General features: G+C 43.3%; 1 protein-coding gene and 2 long non-coding RNA genes across 4 annotated transcripts in view; 2 read left to right on the forward strand and 1 right to left on the reverse strand.

Moving 5' to 3' along the window:
• Nucleotides 1-19969, reverse strand: part of LOC138848624 (uncharacterized) — a 46902-nt gene extending 26933 nt beyond the window's left edge. The window contains exon 1 of the long non-coding RNA XR_011386651.1: nucleotides 19657-19969. This is a non-coding gene — a long non-coding RNA (uncharacterized lncRNA). The remainder of the gene's footprint in view (nucleotides 1-19656) is intronic.
• Nucleotides 7374-17681, forward strand: LOC138848626 (uncharacterized). Its single transcript, XR_011386654.1, has 2 exons — nucleotides 7374-7502; nucleotides 17582-17681. It is a non-coding gene; the product is annotated as an uncharacterized lncRNA (long non-coding RNA).
• Nucleotides 19970-21120: 1151 nt separating the features above from the next.
• The window catches only part of FBXO11 (F-box protein 11), a 94736-nt gene continuing 90462 nt past the window's right edge, over nucleotides 21121-25394 (forward strand). The window contains exon 1 of one of the 2 annotated variants that reach the window (XM_070069155.1): nucleotides 21121-21411. In XM_070069155.1, the coding sequence (XP_069925256.1) occupies nucleotides 21183-21411 (229 nt within the window). In that variant the 5' untranslated portion in view covers nucleotides 21121-21182. Of the gene's footprint in view, nucleotides 21412-21760; nucleotides 21781-25394 lie in introns of those variants that run through there. The other variant, XM_070069156.1, reaches the window with a different exon arrangement.

Below are 25394 nucleotides of genomic sequence, written 5' to 3' on the forward strand. Positions count from 1 at the left end.
ACACATATATACCTGAGAGGAGAACAAAGAGACAGTTTTTAAAAATAATATTTCTTGCTTGTCCCTTGCCAATCACAAATCACGAAGGAAAAGTCAATAAAATATATCCTAGCAGAGAACAAATAGTTAACTTTCATAGGTGGAAATAACATTTTAAAAAACTGAGAGGTAGGCATTTGGAACAGAAGTTAAGATACTGTTTGGGATGACTGCATCCCATATTGGAGTGCCATAGTTTGAGTCCTGGCTCCCCTTCCAGCTTTCTGCTAATGTGCACCCTGGAAGGCAGCAGGTGATAGCTGAAGTAGTAGCATCCCTGCCACCCATGTGGGAGAACCAGGTGGAGTTCTAGGCTCCTGGCTTCAGCCAAACCCAGACCTCAGACCTGGCTGTTGCAAGCCAAGGAGTAAACCAGCAATGGGAGATTCTCTCTCTCTCTCTCTCTCTCTCTCTCTCTCTCTCTCACCGCTTTTCAAGTAAATAAAAGTAAATACTTTAAAAACAATCAAGTTCTTATAGGTCTTTCATTCATTCATGCATTTGACAAGCTTTATAGGCTCAACTCTGTCCAAGTGCTAGAGACACAAACATGAGTGAGCAAAGTTCCTTCCTTCAAGGAGTTCTCATTCTGGTGGATTAAAATTCTCAAGTAAACAGGCAATTATGATACAATATGGCCAGTACCAAGGAGCTCTAAGAAGTGTTTCCATCATGAACAATCCACAGCTAACTGCTGTGAGCAATGTCACAGAACTATCGAGTCAATTGCTAACATGTAGGGGCTGATGAAATCCATTATGAATATAAAACGTTATGACATGTCGATTACTGTTATTACATTCTCGCTAGTTGTTCAGGACTAAGAGATGTTGCATAAACTACATGAGAACTGTGTCTAAAATTTTTTAAATTTGTTTTTATTATAAAAGTAATACATTCTTATTGTAGAAACTGCAACCAATACAGAACTCCCCAGAGGTAACCATAGTGAACAATTTCCTGTATTCTATTTCATGTAATATGCCATCGACTGAAGATGCATTCTACATTCAGAAGTACTAAAAAGTAAAGAAAAAAAAGAATTTTAATAACACTTGAAGCAGGCGCCTCAGCTCAAAAAGCTAATCCTCCACCTTGCGGTGCCGGCACACCGGTTTCTAGTCCCGGTCGGGGTGCCGGATTCTGTCCCGGTTGCCCCTCTTCCAGGCCAGCTCTCTGCTGTGGCCAGGGAGTGCAGTGGAGGATGGCCCAAGTGCTTGGGCCCTGCACCCCATGGGAGACCAGGAGAAGCACCTGGCTCCTGGCTTCGGATCAGCGCCGTGCGCCGGCCTCAGTGTGCCAGCTGCAGTGGCCACTGGAGGGTGAACCAACGGGAAAGGAAGACCTTCTCTCTGTCTCTCTCTCTCACTGTCCACTCTGCCTGTCAAAAAAAAAAAAAAAAAAAAAAAGTAAAGAAAAAAAGAATTTTAATAACACTTGAAGGGGCCGGTGCTGTGGTGTAGCAGGTAGAGCTGATGCCTGCAGCACCGGCATCCCATGTGCTCACTGATTCGAGTCCTGGTTGCTCCACTTCCAATCTAGCGCCCTGCTAATGCGCCTGGGAAAGTAGCAAAAATGGCCTAAGTGTTTGGGCCCCTGCACCCATGTGGGAGACTCAGAAGAAGTTCCTGTCTCCTGGCTTCAGCCTGGTCCAGCCACGGTCATTGTGGCCATTTGGTGGATGGAAGATCTCCCTCTCTCTCTCTCTCTCTCTCTTTGTGTGTGTGTGTTTGTGTGTCTCCCCCCCCCCCAACTCTTTCAAATAAATAAGTAAAAATCTCTTTTTAAAAAAAAGTATATTCATTTTCATAACAATGTGCTCTACTTCTAGGAGAACTCCTAAGTCTGTTGAACTAAGAGGTAATCATTCTCAAAAACTCTGGCTCTTAAATGTGGCTGTTTATGTTCCCAAAGTTTTCTTCAACCTTAGAAGTAGGTTACAGAATGTGATCCTCACCCCCTTGGAAGATCCATTCTGTGCCACTCAAGTGAAACCTTTGTCTCTAAAAAGATAAATCTTCAGTTTCTGAACCACTGGTCAATAGGTATATATTGGTTCCATGTGGACTAAACAGATATGAAAGAGCACATGGCTTTTTTCTTTCATTCTTTTCCTATATTTATATTCTACAGTAAAATCCAAAGGGTTTTTAAGAATGAAAAACATTGGGATGTAAACTGTCAGGTTGTTTTGTCTCAGAAACATTAATGAGGCAGCACAGCATAACATAGTACACCAGGAAGACCTGTATATGGAGAGATTCTAGGTTCTTCTCTTAGCTTTACCACTAATTAGATGTGTAATTTTAGATAAATCACTTAACCTCTTTAGACCTCTGTTTCTCATCTCTAATTACCCTATCTAGTCCATAGGTTATTATGAAGATCAAAAGAATTTATAAATATGGAAGCACTTCAAAAATGTAGCACATGAATATTACAAGGTATTATTAATACTTACATTTATTATTGGTCTGCAATGCTACTCTGACACTCAGGCAAGAGGAGCCTCTGTTGAGCCTTGTGTTTGCATATCACAAACACACATGCGTACAAATTTATTAAACATCAAAATGTTCCCAAGAGATGTGGCCTCAACGCTGATAATAGCAAAGACAGTCTTTGGAGTGATTCAAATAGTATATGCAACATTTTCGGAATCTGCCCCAAAATAGATCATCTTAATTAAACACACATCAAATTTGACCTTATAGGCACTGTTGGTTAACAATAGAGATGTAAGTAGATGTAAGTAGTTAGATGTAATTTAGACTAAATAGGGAACTACACTAGGATAGTTAAGTGAAACAATAAACAAATAAATAAGGAATTGTGGTCTGCTGTGGAAAACACAGTTGATTTTGTGTTAACCACAGTTGTTTGGTATGGATTATTGCTTGCTATTAATGATGTTAGCAAAAGCTTACAAAAGGCATTGGCAGACCAATCTACATTTGACTAGTTGTTTTTAAGTAATTAAAAACTTTTTAAATTTTTTTAGAGAAAATGAGTTTTTATTAGAAAATAGTAAATGTGGCATATACAACAAAAAATGATATTCCAATTAAATCAAATAAAGTTGAAACAAAAAAAAAACAATGTTTGTATGAATATAAAGGAGTTCTTATACAAATCTGTATCTATATATCATACTCACATATATTCATAAATGCACTCTAGATAGCAGTGTGGTCTCCTGGAAGAGAGATTTGAACAAACCGGCCATATATTGTTCTTTTTTTTTGTCTTCTTTATGATATCCCAGTATTGTAAACAAAATTGAAAGAGATATTTAACACCGTATGGATGGCTATTATTTTAAGGGCTGAGAAAAAAAATCACAATATAAGTAACAGAACTCACATGACAAAATTAAAAATTTATAATATTTTCTATAATATCATTATTACAACCTCATTAAGATATCTAAACATGATAAGTAAAATTAATGGTTTATTTCCAAATGTAAGTGTTGACTTAGAAATTTTATTGATGGGTCAGGGCTGTGGCATAGTAGGCTAAGCCTCTGCCTACAGTGCCAGCATCCCATATGGGTGCCAATTCATGTCCCAGTGCTCCTCTTCCAAACCAGCTCTCTTGCTATGGCCTGGGAAGGCAGTGGAAGATGGCCCAGGTGTGGGCCCCTGCACCCATGTGGGACACCTGGAGAAGGCTCCTGGCTCCTGGCTTTGAATCGGTGCAACTCCAGCTGTTGAGGCCATTTGGGGAGCGAACCAGCAGATGGAAAACCTTTCTCTCTGTCTCTCCCTATCTGTAACTCTGCCTCTCAAATAAATAAATTAAAATCTTATAAAGGGGCTGGCGCTGTGGCTCAGTGGGTTAACACCCTGGCCTGCAGTGCCGACATCCCATATGGGCGCCAGTTCAAGTCCTAGCTGCTCCGATACAGCTCTCTGCTATGGCCCGGGAAAGCAGTAGAGGATGGCCCAAGTGCTTGGAACCCTGCACCCATGTGGGAGACCCAGAAGAAGCTCCTGGCTCCTGGCTTCAGATTGGCACAGCTCAGGCCGTTGTGGCTAATTGGGGAGTGAACCATCAGATAGAAGACTTCTTTCTATCTCTCCACCTCTCTTCTCTCTGTGTAACTCTGACTTTCAAATAAGTAAATCTTAAAAAAAAAAAAAGAAATTTCATTGACAATGCCAATTGCTACTGTCTCAGTGGAATAAAATTCCTCCAATTCTATGAAAAGTATTTTTTATTTTTATTTTTTATTTATTTTTTTGACAGGCAGTGAGAGAGACAGAGAGAAAGGTCTTCCTTTCCCATTGGTTCACCCTCCAATGGCCACCACGGCCAGCGCGCTGCGGCCTGCACACCGCGCTGATCCAATGGCAGGAGCCAGGTACTTATCCTGGTCTCCCATGGGGCACCTGGGCCATCCTCCACTGCACTCCCGGGCCATAGCAGAGAGCTGGCCTGGAAGAGGGGCAACCGGGACAGAATCCAGCGCCCTGACTGGGACTAGAACCTGGTGTGCCGGCACCGCAAGTCGGAGGATTAGCCTAGTGAGCCGCGGCACCGGCCATGAAAAGTATTTTTTAAATCAAATATTGAGGAATTATTATTTTTGATGTGAAGAAAATAAGGTGAATTTTAAGAAGTCCTTTTTTCTGGAGATGCATATTGAAACATTCATGGATAAAATTATATAATTTCTAGGAGTTACTTAAAAATAATTCAGTCAAGGCAGGTGTTTGGCAAAGCAGTTAAGATGCTGTTTGGGATACCCACGTCTCAAATTGGAGTCTTGGGGTTTCAGTGCCAGCGTCCTGCTGAAGGGCACTCTGGGAGGCAGCAGATGATGGCTCAAGAACTTGAGTCCCTGCTACTCATGTGGGAGATGCAGAGTGAATGCCAGCCCCCTGACGTCAGTCTGGGCCACTCTTGGCCGTGTGGTCATTTGGGGAGTGAACCAGTGGATGGAAGATGTCTCTCTCTCTCTTTCCTTGTAACTACCATTCGAATAAATAAATTAAAAAAAAAAGAAGAGATGAGATCATGTTTCAGTCCTTCCAGGGAAGACCTTATGGTTAGTTTGAGATGACTCGTTTTTTACATCAAGGATATTCTGTACAGTTCTGTCTATAACCCCAGTCTCTTGATCAATCAAATGTTAGGCCTTGGGAGTAATAGAGACGGAGAGAAAGAGAGAGAGGTCTTCCACAAGTGGTTCACTCCCCAAATGGCCACAATGGTCAGGGGCTGGTATAGGCAGAAGCCAGGAGTCAGGAGCTTTATCAGTCTCCCACACCGGTACAGGGACCAAAGCACTTGGGCCATCATCGACTGCTTTCCCAGGCACATTAGCAGGGAGCTCGAAACAGGGCCTATATGGGATGCCAGTGTCTGGTGGTGGCTTTACACACTACACTGACCCTAATCCCTATCTTTTATATGATGCAGACATTTAGCGCCATCATCGACTGCTTTCCCAGGCACATTAGCAGGGAGCTCGAAACAGGGCCTATATGGGATGCCAGTGTCTGGTGGTGGCTTTACACACTACACTGACCCTAATCCCTATCTTTTATATGATGCAGACATTTAGCTTTGTATTTCCTTTGCAGCTGACTCCCATACTAGAAAATGCAAAAGGTTAAGAGGTAATTACTGGACAAAAGTACAGATAATCAACTAACCATTAGCTAATTTGTTTTGCCACATTATACATATATTTCTATCTCTGAAGTCCTTTATCTGCTGCATTAAAACTCAAATCTTTGTGTGCAGCATTTTTTGACTCTTGAAAACACTGTTTGTCTCCCAGAAAGTACTTTACTACCACATTATTCTAGTTCCAAGGTACTTTTGGTTGTAAGATTCACCAAAAACATAATCACTTTTTTTAGGAAAAAAAAGAAAATGACTGTAAAATTAATTCCAATTTTCGAAACACTGAAATGTGGAAAAGTATATACTGGATGTCTTAGAATTGAGAAGACACTAAAATGTTTTTGAAGATTTATTTATTTATTTGAAATGCAAAGAGAGAGAGAAAGAAAGATCTTCCACTCATTAGTTCACTCCCCAAATGACCTCAACAGCTGGGCTGGGCCAGGCCAAAGCTAGGAATCAGGAACTCCATCCAGTTCTCCCACATGGGACCCAAGTACTTAGCCATCATCCGCTTGCCTTTCTCATGTGCTTTAGCAGGGACTTGTATTGTAAGTGGAATAGCTGAGACTTGAACCGTCACTCCAATATGGATGAGGGCATCCCAAGTGGTAGCTTAATCCAAAATGCCACAATGCCTGCCCCTAAAATATTCTTTAAGTCTGCTTTAGCATTTAAAACGTTATTATTCCTATAGAAGTCCTTAGGGAGTAACAGGAGTCAGAGAAAACTATACACAAGGATCATTTAGGGGGACAACTTGGTGGCCTTCAGCTCTGGTCATAAAGGCAAAGCATTCAAGCACCAGGACCCAGCAGTAGAACCACGAGTGGGGAAAGGAGATGTGAAGAGAGCTCCTATGCAGGGATGGGGCATAAAGATATATTACATCAGGAAATTTGCTGTATCTGGCTCTAACTCCAAATAATCCTAATTAATCAGAAACCTACAATACCTTATCAAGGTGGGGCTCTCCCTTAGGAAACTTCTTCCCTTAGCTTGTTGTGAAAACCTAGTGACCAGGCCAAGCACACGACCTTTCAGTCTGCTTAAGAAACAAGGCTGAAAATCTTCAGTAGAATGTTAACATTTTTAAATTCTATATGCTAAAAGATGCAGAATGTTTTGAGACTTAATACCAGATGTTTAATCATTAGGTGTTACTGTGTTTACCCAATAATTGACTTCTTTCCTATAATGGATGGGTCTCTCAGAATGGAAAAATAAACAGAAAACAAATTCCCTGCATAAAGGTCATATGAGCTCTTTGTAACAAGGAGTGAGGTATTACAGTCAGTATACTGAACACCTGGTATTTAGTTTGGGTGGTTTGCTTCATTCTGTAAATGCCAGTAACTAGTGTTTTTAAGTTTGAACTATTAGAATGGTCACTTTCATGTCATAATTGCATCCTAACTCTCTGAAGAATTAACAACATAAAATTTGTGAGCACTTCATGATGAAATAGGAGAAATAAGTATCTTTTAATAGTTTGAAATAGGATAGTGTTTAAAGATGAAGAATAGAGAAGGAACAAAGGCATCTTGGATCTTTTTGGAAGTTCTGATGCAATCTTTACCACTTCCAAAATCTAAATGGATACAAACTGCTACAAAACATGCTCAACATGTCTCAGCATTCTCCATCCCCATCCCTGATTTCTTCTTCCTAGGTGGAGAGGACACCTCTGGGTGCAAACACTGGGTTTTGCATGCCATTCTGCTGTGCCAGTCTTGGGTAGAGGAGCTCAGCCACCAAATGAGCCGCCTCCATCATTCACTGAGCACTTCTTTGTGCTAGGCAACATGGGACTGAAGCTGAAGAAGGTAAAGTCCTTGATCTTCAGGAGCTATAATGTGGGTAAGGGGAAAAGGGGCCAGGGTTGGGACCCGAAAAGTAAACAGATCATTAGGCTACTGGGTATTGATTACAGGTGGAGATTACCAAACAGGATTACTTTAAGTCAGCCTGTGGTTTGTGTTTTAGAAGTGGGAGATGTGTGACAGTGTTGTACAGGAAGGCCCTCCTTGACATAAAGATCAGATTTAGTCTTAACCAACGGACAGGAATTAGCCAGATGAAGTGCAGCAAAGGAATATGAAGAGCTTCCTTGCCAGAAGGAACAGAAGCAAACTGGCAGAAGTTGACAAGTCATCAGATAGAAGCTGGGGCCGAAAAACAAAGAATATCATAGCTACACAGGCAGAAGCTGCAAAGAGGGTGAACAAAGATCAGATTTTAATCTGCTCTGGGGAAGGGCCCCTCCCCTTATTTACTGATTCCTTTGTCTTAACCTGTGTCAAGGCTTCCAACCTGCTTCAGTAAAGAACAGCCCAACAACTAACTTCACTCTTCTGGGTTTCGCACTTTGGCAAGTCACCATCTCTCACTCCTGCCTGTTCTCCTTCCCTGTCATTCATTCCTGCTAAACCCCTTCAGTCAGTGCACTTGGCTGCTTGCTTGGTGCTCTAAATGCCTAACACTCAATCAAATAAAACTTATTTTGGTACGTATTGAAAGAATGAAACTACTCAAATAAGGATCCTTAGATTTTTTTTCTCTTTTTTGTTTATTTTTAAATGATTTCCAAAGAAATAGCCAAGAGCCAAAGGCTAGGGGCCAAGAAAGCCAATAATAATGAAAACAGCTTCTATCATGGACATTTGTTGTTAGCCTCCTTCGTGCATTAGTCCTGCCTTGTTCCCTCCACAGCGCCTTTTCCTCTGGGGAATCTACTACTCCCCACGCAGCCCACGGCCTTCCAGAGGAGCTGACCCACTCTCTGTCTAGTTACAACGTCACGTTCCTTCTATGCACAGCTCTTGGTTCTAGGGCAGGCACATGCTTAAGCAAATGAATGTCAGGATGCTTACCGGCCTGTTGGAACCAAGCCATTCTTTGCAGATGAGGGAACACAGACTTTTTTGGAGCTGTTACCAACCTTCTCGTGAATTATGAGTGTTATTGGCAATAGTAGAAGGCAGAGTGGAAAGATGGAAAGCAATGGAGTCCTTAGTGACATGGCTGAGTTCTTAGCGACATGACTGATGACCTAGAGAGTCTGAATTCTTAGTGACATAAATGAATGCACAAGTATGTCCTATTCCTAGACTTTTCAGTTTCACGAACCAATACATTCTCTTATTGTCTAAGCCAGTTTGAGTTGTGCTTTTTTTGTTACTATTGACATAAAATACTTCAAGCTATCTAGCTACTTTTTCTAGGGCATACTATACATTCCAGGCATTGTAATGAATGGTCTACAAAGACTAATTCTCATAACCATAATTTCTTCATTTTTTATCATGGTAAAATATACACAACGTAAAATTTCCCATTTTAATAATTATTAGGTATACACTTTTGTGGCATTAAGTACAATGTTGTGGAACCATCACTGCTATTTCCAATCACAACTATATTTTGTGGTTGGTATCACTATCCTCATTTTGCTAAGAAGGAAACTATTCCTCAGAGAAGCTCAGTACCCAAGTCAGACCACCAATTCCTGGTATACTCTGGATTTAAACCCAAATCTGCCTGATTGCAAAACCCACATTCTCATACTTCATTATAGTGCCAAATTAAATTTTTCAGGCAAAAAAAAAAAAAAAAAAAACAAGAAATCTTGGTCAAATTACAAGCTTGGGGTCCACAATGTAGAGATTAGAATCTTGGGAGGAGTTGCTTGAGCAAATAGGAAACAGGTAGGGAACAAAAAGTGACCAGAACACAGGTCACCAAAGGAAGGACAATAGAGTTTGGAGTCAGGGGAATAAGGGAAACCATTCTGGTTGACGAAGTAGGGTTAGAAAGGGGGCTCATCAGTGGAGATGGCAAGAATATCTGGTTGTACTGGTTCCCCAACTCTAGTTGGAGGTGAACAATCTTCGCCCTGCCCACTTACTTCCCCAAAGGATCCTGACCCAGAGACTAATAAACTATATTTTAAAACAAAAATACCTTCAATTTTAATGTTAAGCATTCATTAAAATAAGTCATATAATAAAGCTGATCTGTATCAACAGGGAGATACATCCTTTAAATGAGGTCTGTAATGACTGGAAAGCTCTTATTTCCTTCTTGTTAGGACAAGATAGATTCTAAGTGGTGCCCCCCCCACCCCCCAAATCACAAGCTTCTGTGCTAAAAGCTATACACCTTTGATGAGTATCTCTACACTGTTTACTTTCTAACTAAGGGTTTTTAACTAAGGCTATTAGAATGCTAGAAGGTGTTTAATCTCTTGATCTGTTTGTTTTCAAAAGTCTGACTCCTTTCATTTGTGATCCCAGGTAAGTAGTAGCTTGAAGGGCTTTACTAATACAAGAAGGTCAGTTCCCTAATTTTCAATTTCCGTAAGTACATTTCTACAGTGTCAGAGGCTGTCTTGGAATGGGGGCAGGGAAAGTTATAAGAAGGGATAATGGAAGACTCCCTGATGTTTTCACACTCCCAAATCTGGAATTTCACACCAAGGCCCCTTGCCTAGTGGTGTACTGAACAAAAATCTTAACATTTTCTCAAAATTGTTATTATATATAAATCTATGTGCTGACCTTGATGATTCAAACGGAGCCCACCAAATAGAAATACATGACTAAGGCAGGAGTCTCACAGAGTCAATGTCATTTGATGTGACTGACATATATAGGCAGCTTATCATCCTTCCTCCTTCACAACAGCACTTGGGCAGTGACTGTCCATCATGTATGTGTACAGTCTTTTTTCTAAACAGATTTTTTTGGGGGGTGAGGAGACAGAACATAAATTTTTCTCTTATTTTTTTGAGTTTTTACCCATGTCTTCCTCTCAACCTCTCCACCTTGCGACAGCCTATCTTTTCAGAAGGAGCCATGGAAGATGATGGCTGTGTCACCCTGTGCAGTAGGAACAAAAACTGAGCAGCAGTAGATAGGCTGCCAGGCGAAAGGAAGGCTGAGAAAGCACTGGCTCTAGTCATGTGGGAGCCCTGGGAAAAGGAGCTATCTGGCGCCCCTTCAAGCCAATAGTCTTTAAATAGCTGAGGGCAGAGAGAAATTCATTTTCTATTAATATAAAACGTATAGCTCTTTATGGTCAAAACAAAGAATTTATTACATGCATTGAATACAACAAAATTTCCACTTTTTTGGAATTGTCTTTCATTTCACATTTTTTCTTATCACTTCTAACTTGAGTAGCAATAGTTACCAAGCAGAGGTAAATTATAATTACAAAATCTGGTTCATAATACATTTACAAGTTCTTTTTTCCCCCTTAGTTTTTGTTTTATAAAAACTGTTCTAACTTTTCCAAAGTTCCTGTTCTTTCTTCATTTTTCTTTTGGGAATTTCTGAGTTATACAACTTATTGTAGGCTGTGCTCATGGCTTTAAATGTAGAAAATAGCCATCTGTCTTTAAAAACAGGGTTAGAAGTTTGGGGTAGATTCCCAACCCAAGTCCTACTCCACCTCTTTTCCCAACTGGCTTCCTTAGGAGAGATGCTCACCTGTAACCATACTCCAGTGAGAACCCCAGGACCATTTTATTATCAAGTAAGCAAATTCCCAAATTTAAAGTGAAGCTTGAGGGTGTGTGTTTGGCGTAATGGTTAAGATGCCACCTATGATGCCTGCATCCTATATGACAGTGCCTAGGTTTGAGTCCTGGCTCTGCTCCCCATTCCTGCTAGTGACGACTCAAATTGCTGTGTCCCTGCTATCCACATGGGAGACCTGGGTTGAGTTTGTGGCTCCAGGCTTCAGCCTGCCCCAGTCCTAGCTACTGTGGGCATTTGGGACATGAACCAGCAGATGAGAGTGGTGTGTATTTCTCACTCTGTCCCTCAGCTTTCCCTCCCCCAACAGATTGATTTATTTATTTGAAAGGCAGAGTGATAGAGAGGGAGAGACAAATAACAATTTTCCTTCCACTGGTTCATTCCCAAATGCCCACAACAGTCAGGGTTGGGCCAGCCCAAAGCCAGGAACCAGAACCCCATCTGTGTCCCCCAAAAGAGTGGCAGAGTTCCAAGACCTGGGCCATCATCCACTGCCTTCTCAGGAACATTTGTAGAAAGCTGGATAGGAAGGAAGTACAGAACAGCCAAGACTTGAACACGCACTCCAAAACGGGATGCTGGCATCTCAAGTGACAGCTTAACCCGCTGTGCCACAACACTAGCCCCTCTACATCTCTTTCCATTAAAATACATAAATAAAATTTTTGAAAGATTTTTTTAAATTGAAAGACAGAGTGACACACACGCAGAGAGGGAGAGACAGAGATCTTTCATCCACTGCTTCACTCCCCAAATGGCCCCAACAGCAAGGGCTGGGCCAAGTGGAAGCCAGGGGCCAGAATTCCACCTGGGTCTCCCAAGTGAGTGGCAGGGGTCAAAGCACTCGGGCCATCTTCTGCTGCTTTCCCGGGTGCATCAGCAGGGAGCTGGATCAGTAGCAGAGCAGCCAGGATGCAAATCCGTGCTTAGATATGGGGTGCTGGTATCACAGGTGGTGATTTAACCAACTCTACCATAACACCAGGCCCATAAATAAAGTTTTTAAATAGGGACCTGTGTTGTGGCATAGCAGGTTAAGCCACTGCCTGAAATGCTGGTATCCCATATGGGTGCCAGTTAGTGTCCCACTTGCTCAACTTCTGATCCAGTTCTCTGCTAATGCACCTGGGAAGGCAGCAGAAGACAGCCCCAGTACTTGGTTCCCTGCTACCTATGTTGGAAATCCAGGTGGAGTTCAGGCTTCTGGCTTTTGCCTGGCCCACCTCTGGCCACTGTGGCCATTTGGAGAGAGAGCCAGTGGATAGAAAATTTCTTTCCCTCTCTCTAACTCTGCCTTTCAATAAATAAATAAATAATAAATCTTTACCAATAAATAAAGTGAATTGGGCTACAGCTGAGTCGAGGCCAGGACGCCCAAATGGGGCCTTTTGCTTTTCCAGTTCCAAATCTTGGGAACTCCTCTCATGTGTGCTGGAAAAAGAGTGCAGATAGGAACAAGACTCAAGTAGAGAAGTATCCATAGCAGAGCACAAGTCCACCTACCTGAATGAGACTACCTTCCAGAACCATGGAGTTTGGAACACGAGGAGAGGAGAGGAGAGGAGAGGAGAGGAGAGGAGAGGAGAGGAGAGGAGAGGAGAGGAGAGGAGAGGAGAGGAGGATGAAATCTTCTCATTTGCCTATTGATTTCTTACTCTAGTGGGGAAAAAGTGTGCCTAACAGTCTGCTGATCCTAGGGGTAGAAAATGAAAACACAGGCACTGAGGCCTGGAGGAGGTCCAGCAAGTGCCTCTCAAGGTCAGGATCCCTTCCCCTGGGGAAGGTCCAGGATCTCTGAGCAGGCTGGTTGCTGGGTGGTAGAGGGTAGATGGATGAGCAGAGGCTTGGGTGGAAGCTTAATGAGCTCTAACAGAAAAGCAGAGACAAGTGGAATCCACTCAACCCCTATCCCTCAAGCCTATTTTTTTTTTTTTTTAATAAGTGGGCTTAACTTTCAAACCTCTGTTGGCCTAGGACTTATCCCATGAGAGAGGTTAGCCACTCCCTCAGTTACCAGCAGTGCTCCTCACTGCACATTCTCATGCCCAATCAGAGGCACAGTGAAGCTGTTCCTCCCAAATGTTCAGGAATGGGTCAGGACAGATCCTTACTCAATTTAACTTCAAGGCCACACTGCACCCTAGGCCACACAGTCATGTCCTAATCTATTTTCTATTTGAAATTATGTCTTGTTGAGTGACATTGTTTGAAATTGGTCAACAGGGAAGATTACTTTCACAATTCCAAATAAAACAACAAAGAATGGCAGAAATTATTAAATTCCCAGAGAAATTCAAGTTCAAAATGAACTCTTCTTCCTATTGTAAACTCCTAGGACCTGAAAACCCAAGGAACTCTTTTTTCCTTCATTTCCTGATCTTTCCAGTCTCTGTAAGGGGGTTCTTCCTCAAATAACTTGGGGCTTGGGGTCTTATGGCAGTCACTCCACCTTCTTTCATTACAATGGGTGTAGCACCTTTTGTACTTTCAGCATTGAAGTAAACAACCCAAATCTCTCACATCTCATAAATGTAGAAACAGACATGATCCCTGCAGTAATAGCATTTTGCAAACAAAATGATGTTCCTAGAACCCAGTGTGTAAACCTTTGTTGCTGTTGCTTATCAAAAATAGTAGCGGACACAGAGTTCTCTGGAGAAAAGGGAATAACACAGAGGAAGCAAAAGATGAAGGCAGAACATCTCTTGGTTTCTCCTTGCCAGGATGCCTATTAGAATACACAAGTTGTGATTTAGAATTCAGTTAGGATAAATTTCTCATCGAGAGATTAACACTACACTTCTAATAAGGACATAATTGACTTCCTAGACAACATCTCACCCCCTCTGAAACCCCAGTGTTTTCTGGGGACCTTCATTTGCTTCTTCTCACTCAACCCACCTCAAGTGACAAGACCAACCAAGTCTGATTGCTGTAAGAGTAATCCCTTACCCTTGCCTGAGATTAATTCCAGAATGGGCACAGGGCCTCGTTAGTTAAAAAGAGACATGAGTTGATTTTCAAGGCGGGGGGGGGGGGGTAGCATCTACAATGTCTAATCTGAATGTCTAGATAATACCCAAGTCTTCCTTCTTTCCTTTGGTATTCTTTCCACATTTTAAATACTTCCATTTCCCTTTTGATTCTAGTGTTTCTGACCTGGAAGCACAATGTTGAATTGAGACTGACTTCTATTGAATGCCACTGCTTTTTTCCCCCATGTGTGAATACAGAACATCCACTTTTATAACAGGCAGCTTTGGGGCTCGTGTTGTGGCACAGCAGTTTAGGATGCTACCTACATCTCGGGCATCCCATACACGTGTCAGTTTGAGTCCCCACTGCTCCATTTCTGATCCAGCTCCCTGCTAAGATGCCTGGGAAGGCAATGAAGGATGACCCAAGTGCCTGGGCCTCTGTCACCTACATAGGAGACCTGGATAGAGTTCTGGGCTCCTGGCTTCAGTCTGGCCCAGCCCTAGCAGTTGCAGCCATCTGGGAAGTGAATCAACAGAAGATCTCTCTCTCTCTTTCTCTCTCTCTCTCCTCCTTATAACACTGCATTTCAAGTACATTTTTAAAATCTTTTTCAAAAATTAGGCAACCCTGTGGTCCACGTTTATGGCCTTGCAGCAGATTTTTTTTTTTCCCTGAGTATTCATCTGCCCCCAGCAGGAACCCAAGAATTTAAAAACTTTAGGACACAGCTGTTGCCAATGTTTCCTGCTCTAGAACTCCTTTGTTCTATTAACATTGTTTATTAAAACTTTTAAAACACACACACACACACAAACAAGATCTTCCTAACTGAAAAGTACCTTAGCTGTATTCCTGCACCGCCACCTGATGCTGCTATTGATGTTTCCAAAGGCCAGAATGTCAGGATCATAGCGGAGGCTCATATGCACTTCCTCAGACAGGTGCTCTTCCCCGAAAGTCCCAGCTGAGAGCTTTCAGATTTCCCCAGCTTGACTAATTTGTGCCACCTTGTGTATCACTTTCTGCCATTTCTGTTACATTTTTCTATCAATCACTACTTTCAAGGAGGCCCAAATGCATATTTTTAACCTGCCACTTAAATGGATCCAATTCTTCCTCTAACATAGGTAAAACTTCAACTGCCTTTTTTTTTTTAAATTCTTTCTAGACCTATGCATTTATTTCCTCACCTCCTTCAACTCTTTCCTTTTTTTTTTAATTTTTAAAGATTTATTTTGGGGGCCAGTGCTGTGGCACATGGGTCAACACCCTGGCCTGAAGCGCCTGCATCCCATTCCATTTGGGAGCTGGTTCTAGTCCAGCTGCTCCTCTTCCGATCCAGCTCTCTGCTATGACCTGGGATAGCAGAAGATGGCCCAAGTCCTTGGGTCCCTGCCCCCACGTGGGAGACCTGGAGGAAGCTCCTGGCTCCTGGCTTCGGATCAGTGTAGCTCTGGCAGTTGCAGCCATCTGGGGAGTGAACCAGCGGGTGGAAGACCTCTCTCTCTCTGTCTCTATCCCTCCCTGTAACTCTTTCACATAAATAAAGTCAAGGTATTCTGCATCTAACACAGGATTCTCAGTTCCAACATTGTTTCAATGGAGAACTCCTGTAGGGAAGGTCTCCTCCCACCACTTTTAACCCACGTCTAATCTTCACTTACTGTTTTTCTACCTCTATTCCTTGGTGTTGTATTTCCTCTTTTTAAAAATTTTCTTAGACCACCCATTTTCTAGCCATATTTCCCCATAACAATGTACCAGCTTCTCTCATACAACGTCCTTGCAATCCTGAAATTCATCAAGGTCTCAAAGAACACTGCAACCACCTCCAGCAGCAAGAACAGTAATTGCTAACAGCTTCTCGAGCCTCTACTACTCACCAAGCACTACTCTAGTACTGTATAGGTATTAATTCACTCAGTACTCCTGACGGTCCCACAAAATGATCCCCTCCATTTTACAGATGCAGAAATAAACCCAGAGAGGTTAAGGAATTTGCCCAAGGTCCTCTCAAGGTCAGAGAACCTGTATGTGGCAGAGCTCCCATGTCATGTGCTATCCTCACACCTCCCCACTCTTGTGTCACCTACCAGTCCTTCCCTAATATATCACTTTTATTATTTTGGCCTTGTCTTCTCTCAACACCTAGAAATTGGGCTCTCTTTTTAAAAAAGCACAATTAAAGATTTATAACCATCTACCACAGCCCATCCTAAATCTTGAACATAATTAATTTCTTTTAATAGTGCTATGTCTGTATTATTCCACAGGGAAGGGTATTAAAGTTAGATTCTATAATTCTTTAAAGATAACCTGTATTATGAGTATCATTGAATTGTGTGCTTACCAGGTTTTTCTACATATACATTAAATTTAAATCCTTAGTTCCAAGTTAATTTTCACTACCTAGCTGATAAAATATTATCTGGGCATGTACTAAAGAATGAATTTTTGCAGCTTAGTGAGATAAGTCATTCATACTCTAACAAGGATCTTTTAAACAGAGCTGGTTATCCCTGCAGGGAAGCCATATTCAGATCAAACTAATTTCTTAAATGACATAAAAGGAGTGAGCAGCTTTGAGGTGTCTTATGTAACTGACTGAGTGGTGATGGCTTGGGACTAGATTATGGAATGACAGAGGAAAGGGAAGCTGAATCTTTGAAATGGTAAAAATTATAATTTAAAAATCACAGTAAATATCACCTGCCATATATTAAAAGTGATTAAAGAGCTTATTTTTCCTACACTCCTATTGTGATCGGTTTTATAAACAAATAATTTTAAATACACTAACCTGTTAAGCACCAGTAATTAGTTGAGAAAAACAAACACAAATGTTCTTAAATAGAGAGCAACCCTGAGGGAATCCAGTCCTCTGAAATTATGCTAAGTGTTACTGAAATAATTCTGGGAGACTCCTACCTCAAATAAAATTCCCCTTTACATTTTCCTGTTTTATTTTTTAATCATACATAACTTCTATGCTAATTAATGGACAAGATTATTTGCTAATGTAAGACCTGATAGTGGATAAAACCCTCTGGAATATTTTGAGCTTTCATCAACACGATTAAGGGTCTTTAACACCTGTGAAGGGGAAAAGCATAGATTGGCAGACAGTAGCTTTGCTCCTAAGCAGTTTGGGGATTTGGTTTTGTCACCTCGCTTCTTTACACTTCAGTTTCCCAGTCTGTCAAACACAGAAATGAAATGATCTCCAAGACCCATCACAACTCTCACATTCCACAGTTTTAAGATGGCTTTGAACACCTTTATACAAAAAGGTCTCCAACATTTAAACCCTTGAAATAAACTAAAAATATGTAGAAACTGGTGACAATGGGGGTAGCATAACATTTTTTATTATTTCCCAATAGATGTTTCACTATCGTTAAACTCGTTTATTCCTGGCATTTCATCAGCCATCATGGCTCCAAGGAAGGGAGCACAGCAAATGTGAAGTGTGAAGAGAATCCAATGCACAAGGAAAATTCCAGACATACAAGAAGGATAAAAATCCATCCCTTATAATGATGGAAAGAAGAGAAGAGGCCAAGGAAGAGGTAATCAGACCCAGTGTCCTTACTTTCCATTCCCTTCCACACTGTGAACTTGAATCAGATGTACGCAGGTGATGCATTCACATAGATATGGGGAAATCCAACATAGTTGGGGATAGTGGTTTGTTTCCCTGGGCATGCCTGGGAAAGGCCCAGATCTCTTAAGAGCTCTGCTTTGAGCTGAACAGCACATTCAGTATGACATAAGAAGAATAATACAACAATGGTAGAGGGAGGTGGCTCAGTGGATCAGCCCAAAGCAAGGCTCCTGGTTCATCAAGGCTTACACGTACTCATGGAATCCTTCAGTGCCCAGGTGTCTCAGGAAGGAGATACAGTGATGCAGTGAGGATCAGTGGAGACCGGGGTCAGTACAACAGGCTGTACTGGGGAGAGCTGGAACAAATGGCTCAGGTATGGGGCTCTATGTGGTATCTCCCAAGGGCAGAAATGACCAGTTTTACCTCTGGGGCTAGAAGTTCTGCTGTCAGCCCACACCAGCTACTCCATATGGAAGGACAAAACACAGGCTGGCATTTATGGCTTAGATGCCCTTCCCTGATGCCATGGACACCTCCTCATCCCTCAGGGTCACTATCAGCTCAGGATCACTGTGTGAATTAGAAAAAGGTGCTTCCTTTCTCAAAATACTTTGCTTCCATCAAAAAATGGTCATAAAATACTGATTGTATTAGAACAAGGCATCTACTACCATATGCTAGAATTCTAGAATATGTAAAAATACCCTCCAAATTCACACAATAATTTATTTACATTTATACAATAATTTATATATAAATTTGTACAATAATTTATATATAAAATATATATTTAAATATATATAAATGAAAGGCAGGTAGGGAAATAAAATCTGAAAAACAGCTTTTACAGAAAAAAGTTTAGATAATGTGGGGACCTGAGGTTAAAAGTTACAGAAAATAAGCTGCTTTGTACAACTAAAGGAATTTAAGTAAATCTGTAACTCTTTATGGCCAAGATTTTGCATTTAACTGGTATTTCCTATAGCACCTTTACACATTAATCGTATGTGGAAGGAACCAGCAAGTACTTGTTGAATAAAAAATATTTAGAAATATCAGAATTATGACACATTTAAAAATAAAGCACCATGCAATCCTCCTATATTTTTACTGCCCCACCCCCATTTATCTAAATCAAATCTAAAATTTTACCCATTTGCACTAAGCTAACCACCATAAAAACCTGGAGTTCTGGTTGTTTTCAAATAGCTGTCCTCCTCAATTATTTTCCTGGGAAGTAAACTTATTATCTATTCTATTTTCCATTCCAAAGATCTCAAAATTACAGACTTTTTAAAGACTATAAACAAGATCACGTAGTTCGAAGTAAGTTGTGATTTAAAGGCAGTGCGGAACCGAGGTACGCAGACAGGTACTTTGTCTGGATTCACATACCCCGTCTGGGACAAGGCAACTTGGGCTCACCTCGGCCTGAGCCGCCCCCAACAAGGCTTCCCTCTCAGTCTCACGCTTTGTAATCGCTTAATTGTCTATCTCAAACCTAGACACCAATCGATCAAACTCAAATGAGAGGGGAAATCACGGGTCTGAAAACCAGAGGATCAGGTAAGCTGTCAGTTTTACCACATCCAGAAAAAAGAAACAAAACAGATAAACAAAAGAGAGGGAAGAACTGAAAAGAGTACATTTTTCAGCCATCGCAACAGCAGCTAGGGAGTAAAACATTTTCCTTGGGGAGAGATTATGCTGAGCGGAGCAGATACAGACACAAAAGATAATTCCTCTTGGGGGTTTTTCTTTTCCTTTGAGTCTGTGGGATCTAAAAAAAAAAATTGTAAATCACATAAACAACCCAACCTTCTCTCACATGTTATTTTCCCGAACACTTACATAGCCCACTTCTCCAAAAAGCAAAGCAAATGGACAAAAGGTCAAAGGCTTCTGAAGGCTTGGATGACTCTGATTAGGAACCGATTCCAAACTTCGGTGACCGAGCTCCAAAGCTCGGTAAAGTGGATCGCCCAGGTCTGCAAATACCTTCAAGCCCCGGCTGAAGGGCACAGGGTCTCTAGCGCTCCCTACAGCTCAGATTTGAACTTACCTACCCCCAGAAAACCCCAGTTACCAAAGCTCTGCTCCCTCACTCCACTTTCTTTCCGCTCAAAAATTCGGGTGAAGGTTGGCGTGGAAGGGAAGCCCGAAACGACGAGCCCAGGAAGGATTAATCACTTCTCCCCATTACATCAGCAGCCCCCGCCCTTTCCTCCGAGCACCTCCTCTCCTGGAACCGTCGCCACGCACTGGCGCTCCCTTCGCCCACCCCCCGCTCTATTATATGCCCTGATACCTCCCCATTATCACCCGCCCCGCTACACTCCCCCTCTCCTCTTCCCCCTCCGCGGCGGGGGAGGGAGGAAACCCAAGAGAGGAAACGGGGCGTTGAAGGAAGGGACTTGGCGATAAGAGCGGAGGCCGCATTGGCCCGGAGGTTGTACAGGCAGCTCCTATTGGCCGCTCGACCGGAATCCCCGCCCCTCTCCTTCCCCGCCCATCCACCCCTCCCCCTCCCCGCCGCCCCGCGGCCCTCCCCCGCGCCCCTGGCCAGCCCCGCGGCGGGGAGGGACCGACTGGGCGAGAGTGGAGTCTCCGGCGGTGTCAATGGCTCCTCCTGCCACGGAGCAGCAGCAGAAGCAGCGGCGACGGGGCTAGGAGGAGGAGGAGGAGGAGGAGGAAAGGCTCCTTTAAGGAGGAGGAACGACGACGCCTCTTTTTCCCCCTATCTCCTCCCTTCACACTCATTTCCCCTTCGCGGAGGAGAGAAGGGGGGGGAGGAGAGAGAAGAGGCCGAAGAAAGAGAAAAAAATTCGTTTCAGAAATCTCTTTCAGGGGGTGTAGGGGGAAGGAAGAGGGAAACGCGGAGCCGGGCGCCCCCTGCTCCCTCCCTCCCTTCTCTCCCTCGCTTCTCCTCCTTCTCCCTTCCTCTCCCGCCCGCCCACTCCCCCCGCCGCTGGAGACGCCGCTCGGGAGTCGGCGGGACCGGGCTCCGTCTCCGCCGCCGCGGCCGCCGCGCTTCGCCTCGGGATCCCCAAGCGGGCGGACGCCCTTTCTTTCTTTTCCTCTCGCTCGCTCTGCCCGTCTTTCTGCCTCCGTCCCTCGCGGCCGCCCCGCCCGGCGGCCTCGGCCTTCCCCGCGCTCAGGCCCGGCCGGCCTAGCTCGCTCTCCGCCTGTCTTCCCCAGCCTTTCTCTCGACTCGGGGTCCCGCTCGCCCCCTCCGCCCTCCGCGGCGCCCCTTCCCCTTGCCCCCTCTCCTCCCTCCCCCCCTCTCCCCACCCCCTTTCTCCTGCCCCGGAGCTCGCGGTACGTGTGCGTGTTAGTGTGTGTGTCCCTCCGCCAACGCCGCCACCTCAGCCCGGCAAATGAACTCCGTCCGAGCCGCCAACCGGAGACCCAGGCGAGTGTCGCGGCCGCGCCCGGTGCAGCAACAGCAGCAGCAGCCCCCGCAGCAGCCGCCGCCGCAGCCGCCCCAGCAGCAGCAGCCGCCGCCGCAGCAGCAGCAGCCGCCGCCGCCGCCGCAGCAGCAGCCTCCGCCGCCGCCACCGCCGCCTCCGCCGCTGCCCCAAGAGCGGAACAACGCCGGCGAGCGGGGTAAGGCCGCGCTCTCCGGGCCGCCCGCGGCCCGGGCACTGCGGGCGGGCGGGGGCCTGAGCGCCCGGGGGGTGGGCGACGGGGGCTGCGCGGAGGCGGGTCCCCCCGGTGCCGCAGTGTCAGCCCGGGCCGGGCCCCAGCCGGCAGGAAAAGCCGCGGCTTCCCCACTCGCCCGGGCTCTCGCTCAGGCCGCGCTTTGTTTGGTTTCGGGGGCTCGGCACTCTCCACCCCCACCCATCCCTTCGGCTTCTCCGCCCGATCGCGGACCCCGCGGGAGTCTGTTGGTGGCTGGGGCGGGTGGGGGCCGGCTAAGGGGGGATTTCCCCCCTTTTCTGCCGCCTTCCACGCTCTGGGCTGCCCTTCCTGATGGTAGGTGGGGGGAACGCCTGCGAGGGATGGGGCGGTGGGGCTGGCTGGGGAACTTGTTTTCCCCCTTTTCTCCGTGTTAGCCTCCCCCTTCCCGCGGAGGAGGGGCGCGGGAGGAATCGGAGTGGTCTGTGGTGCTGGCCGGGGAACTTGTTTCCCCCGGCCCCCCCTCCCTGGTCACGGGGTAGGGGGAGCCGCGACTCCTCTCCCAGCCCCACGGTGTTTGCTGCGCAGTTTGCCTTTAGTTGCAGAGGACCCGTTAAATCAAGACCTTTAAATAAATAAATATAGACCCCATCGGCCATTTCCAGCCCCCTCCCTCGTGTGCGGTGCAGTTACCCTTCCGCGCTCTCGGCACCCCTCGCCTGTCCTCCCCGGCGCGCTGAGGTGCGACCCTCCATCTCCAAGTGGGGCCTGAACGTCCCTTGCTGAGACCCGGCCCCTTGGGATCGTGTGTGTGTGTGTGTGTGTGTGCGCGCGCGCGTGTGTGTGTTGTGTCCAAGGCCTAGTGAAATGTGTCATTTGGACCCAACTGTGCAGCACTGTCTGGCAACCACCATTGTCTAAGGGCTGAGGCTCCCTGGGGTTGGATTCCTGCTTTAGCAAAAATAATCTTCAGTCCTACTTGGATGATGTGGTTATTTGGGGAAGGTTAGGAGGTGGGGGTGTTACACCTTGGTCTCTATTCTCTTTATTAAGGAGCAGCTCGAAGTGTGTGGTGGGGGGGGGGGTGGCGGCAGTACCGTGTTTTTGTGTATGGTGGTGGTTTTAAGGAGGAGAATTGTTAGGAGACATTTTGCGTGTTTTAGTTGGCAGATTAAGGTTAATTTTACATGCGTTGATTGTCACACCTCCTTTGATTTAGGGGGTTGCAATTAAACGCCTTTAAGCACTATACATTCTTTCTTTAAAAACTGTTTCATTGTTGTAGTAGGTCAAAATTTTTAATAAACGAGGAAGGGCAATGTTGATGTGAAAAATAGTTTAAATGTTTTTCACTAGTCACTGTTACAGATAGTCTTTGAGAAAGCAGCTTGCTGAGTATTGCTTGAAAGAATGTTTTAAGCCAGTTAGAGGGTTTGTGCAACATAGTATAGGTGTGCTTAATGATTCTTTGAAAAATGGGCTAATTTTTTCGTAAATTAAAAAAAAAGTCCCACCATTTGCTTTCATATGTGCGTATCAGAGTTGTTCTGGTGGTCCATTCAAATAATATCCAAATCTCCTTCCAGAATTGGCACTATGTACAATGGGGTTCAAAGAATTTTTTTCAGAAAAAGGAGACACTCCATTGAAGTCCTAGCATTTAATGTTAAGGAGTCAGTTGCTACAGGAAGCTTCAAGATGTAGTGATTTGTTAATAGCAGCACTGAATCAGGCAGTGTCAGCCAGACTTAATTTAGTCCCATTGTGTACTTTCAAATATTAATTCTGGATCTCCATTTCACGGTTTGTGTGTAATTTCAAACTTTGTTGAGGTAATTTCCTTTTTGGACACTTAACTTCATTTGTTCAAAATTATTAACTACTAAAGTTTATTTCCACTTAATTTGAGGTAAAATGACTCAGTTGTTGGCAGTCACACACCAGTGTCAATTTCTTTTCATTGATGTTCATAAATGGACAAAGAATCAAAGTTTCAGTATGTACCTAACCAAATGGTAAATGAAATGCACTGTAGGATTGTTGCTGTGCTGCTGTTAGTAGAAATGTGTTCTGGAGCTTCTGTGTTTGGCATGGAAGGGAAAAGTTGTTGCTGATGAGCCTTCAGAGTTTTAAAAATAGTCTTTCAGGGGGCACATAAATGATCTAAAAATGAAGAAAGCATTAAGATGAATTGCTAGACGTAAAGATTATGCTAGTCTTATATAAAAACATATCATGCTTTGAAAAATTGGCATTTTGATTGCACTTTTTAAATTCTCAGAAGTTAGCTAAGAAGAGTATTTTGAGAGTTTTATGGAGCATGCTGTTTCTAGTTTGGAAATGAGAGGTTTTGTTATTGTTTAAGAATATGCTGGGTTTAATTTTGATAAGATTTTTAAGGAACTAAAGCTTAAAAAATGCTCGTGTGTGTGATTATTTTCTTTCTCTTTTTAAAAACCCTCTTCACTAACTTTTGATGGATATGTAAGTTGCATTAGATAGGTAGAGTTAGTTACATAATGGTATATTGGACAGTTTTCCAGGTAGGGCATTAAAGTGAGATTCAAGTTTTAAAACAACTTAAATTAGTTTAGTTTATATATAAAATCGTTTATTTCATATGAAGATGCACTTTAGGGTTTTTAGTGGTGATAGAATATTTAGAAGGTAATATTTTTTGCAAGCAGAAATTCTGTTAGACTGGTTTTTAGCTGCTGCTTCACCAGGTCAATTGGAATAAAAGCTTCCTACTTTTTAAAAAACACACGTATATATACACCTCCACACACACATATATGTACATACATACATACATGTGGGGGGTGGTGTATATAGTTTTATTTGTAATAGCCAGTATTTGAAGAAGAAATGGAATCTTAATGAAATCTGAAGAGAATTCTTCAACCCTCCATGGAGGAGAATTTCTTGGACTCCAAATTGGGAAGTGCTGGCCTGAGTAGTTCATGAAATGTCTTCGTTTGTGTTGTTTAAAATGGTTTATTATAAGACTGAATACTGATCACTAGCTTTTTTAGAAGTCTTAAATTTCTGGATTTGTTATTTTACCACTTTAGACTACTAAAAAAATAATTTGTATTTATATAATAATTTGATAGTATATCCCATGATTCAATAAAATAGAAAGTAGTGTGGGGTTTGATGTTTCTTACATATATGTATAAATAAATTATAAGAGGATTTATTTTTTGTAACCATACTGCTGAAATTTATCTTTATTCTAGGATTCCATTTGTAGTTTTATTTTTTTTTTCTAAAAGTGTAGGGAAAGCTTTCAAGTCTGCAGAGATACTGAGTATTCAGCTCAGTTGTTTTTAGTTTTTAAATTAATTACGTTGAATAGGTAACAAATGCAAAGTCCCCTTCCTACACACCTGCCTCTGGCTACTAAATTCTACCTGGGATCAATCAATTTGTTGTGTTTTAATGAAAGGTGAAATTTGGGGTCTGGAAATATTTGCGTGAAAGTTTTTGAAAATATTAAGTTTTTTGTAGTTATTGGAAAAGCACAGGACTATTTTAAAGTGCTGGAATTTTTTTTAAATGTATTTTTGTTTGAAAGTTACAGAGAGAGTGAGAGGGAGACACAGAGATCTTCTACCTGCTGGTTCACTTCCCAGATGGCTGTAACTGTTGGAGCTGGGCTGGTCCAAAACCAAGAGCTCCCACATGGATGCAGGGGCCCAAGTACTTGACTCATCTGCTGCTGCTCTCCCAGGTGCATTAGCAGGAAGCTGGATCTGAGGTGGAGCTGCCAGAACCCCAAACAAGCACCCATATGAGAAGCCAACATCATAGGCAGCAGCTTTACCTGCTGTACCACAAAGCCGGCCCCAAAGTGCTGGAAATTTATATGACATTTATAGCTTAAGGAATTTAATGAGTAATATATTAATAGATTTTGCTATTAATTTATAGTCAGATAAGCATATAGAACAAAACCATAATCTTTT

Source organism: Oryctolagus cuniculus, chromosome 2 (assembly GCF_964237555.1).
Source record: "Oryctolagus cuniculus chromosome 2, mOryCun1.1, whole genome shotgun sequence".
Lineage (NCBI taxonomy): Eukaryota > Metazoa > Chordata > Mammalia > Lagomorpha > Leporidae > Oryctolagus > Oryctolagus cuniculus.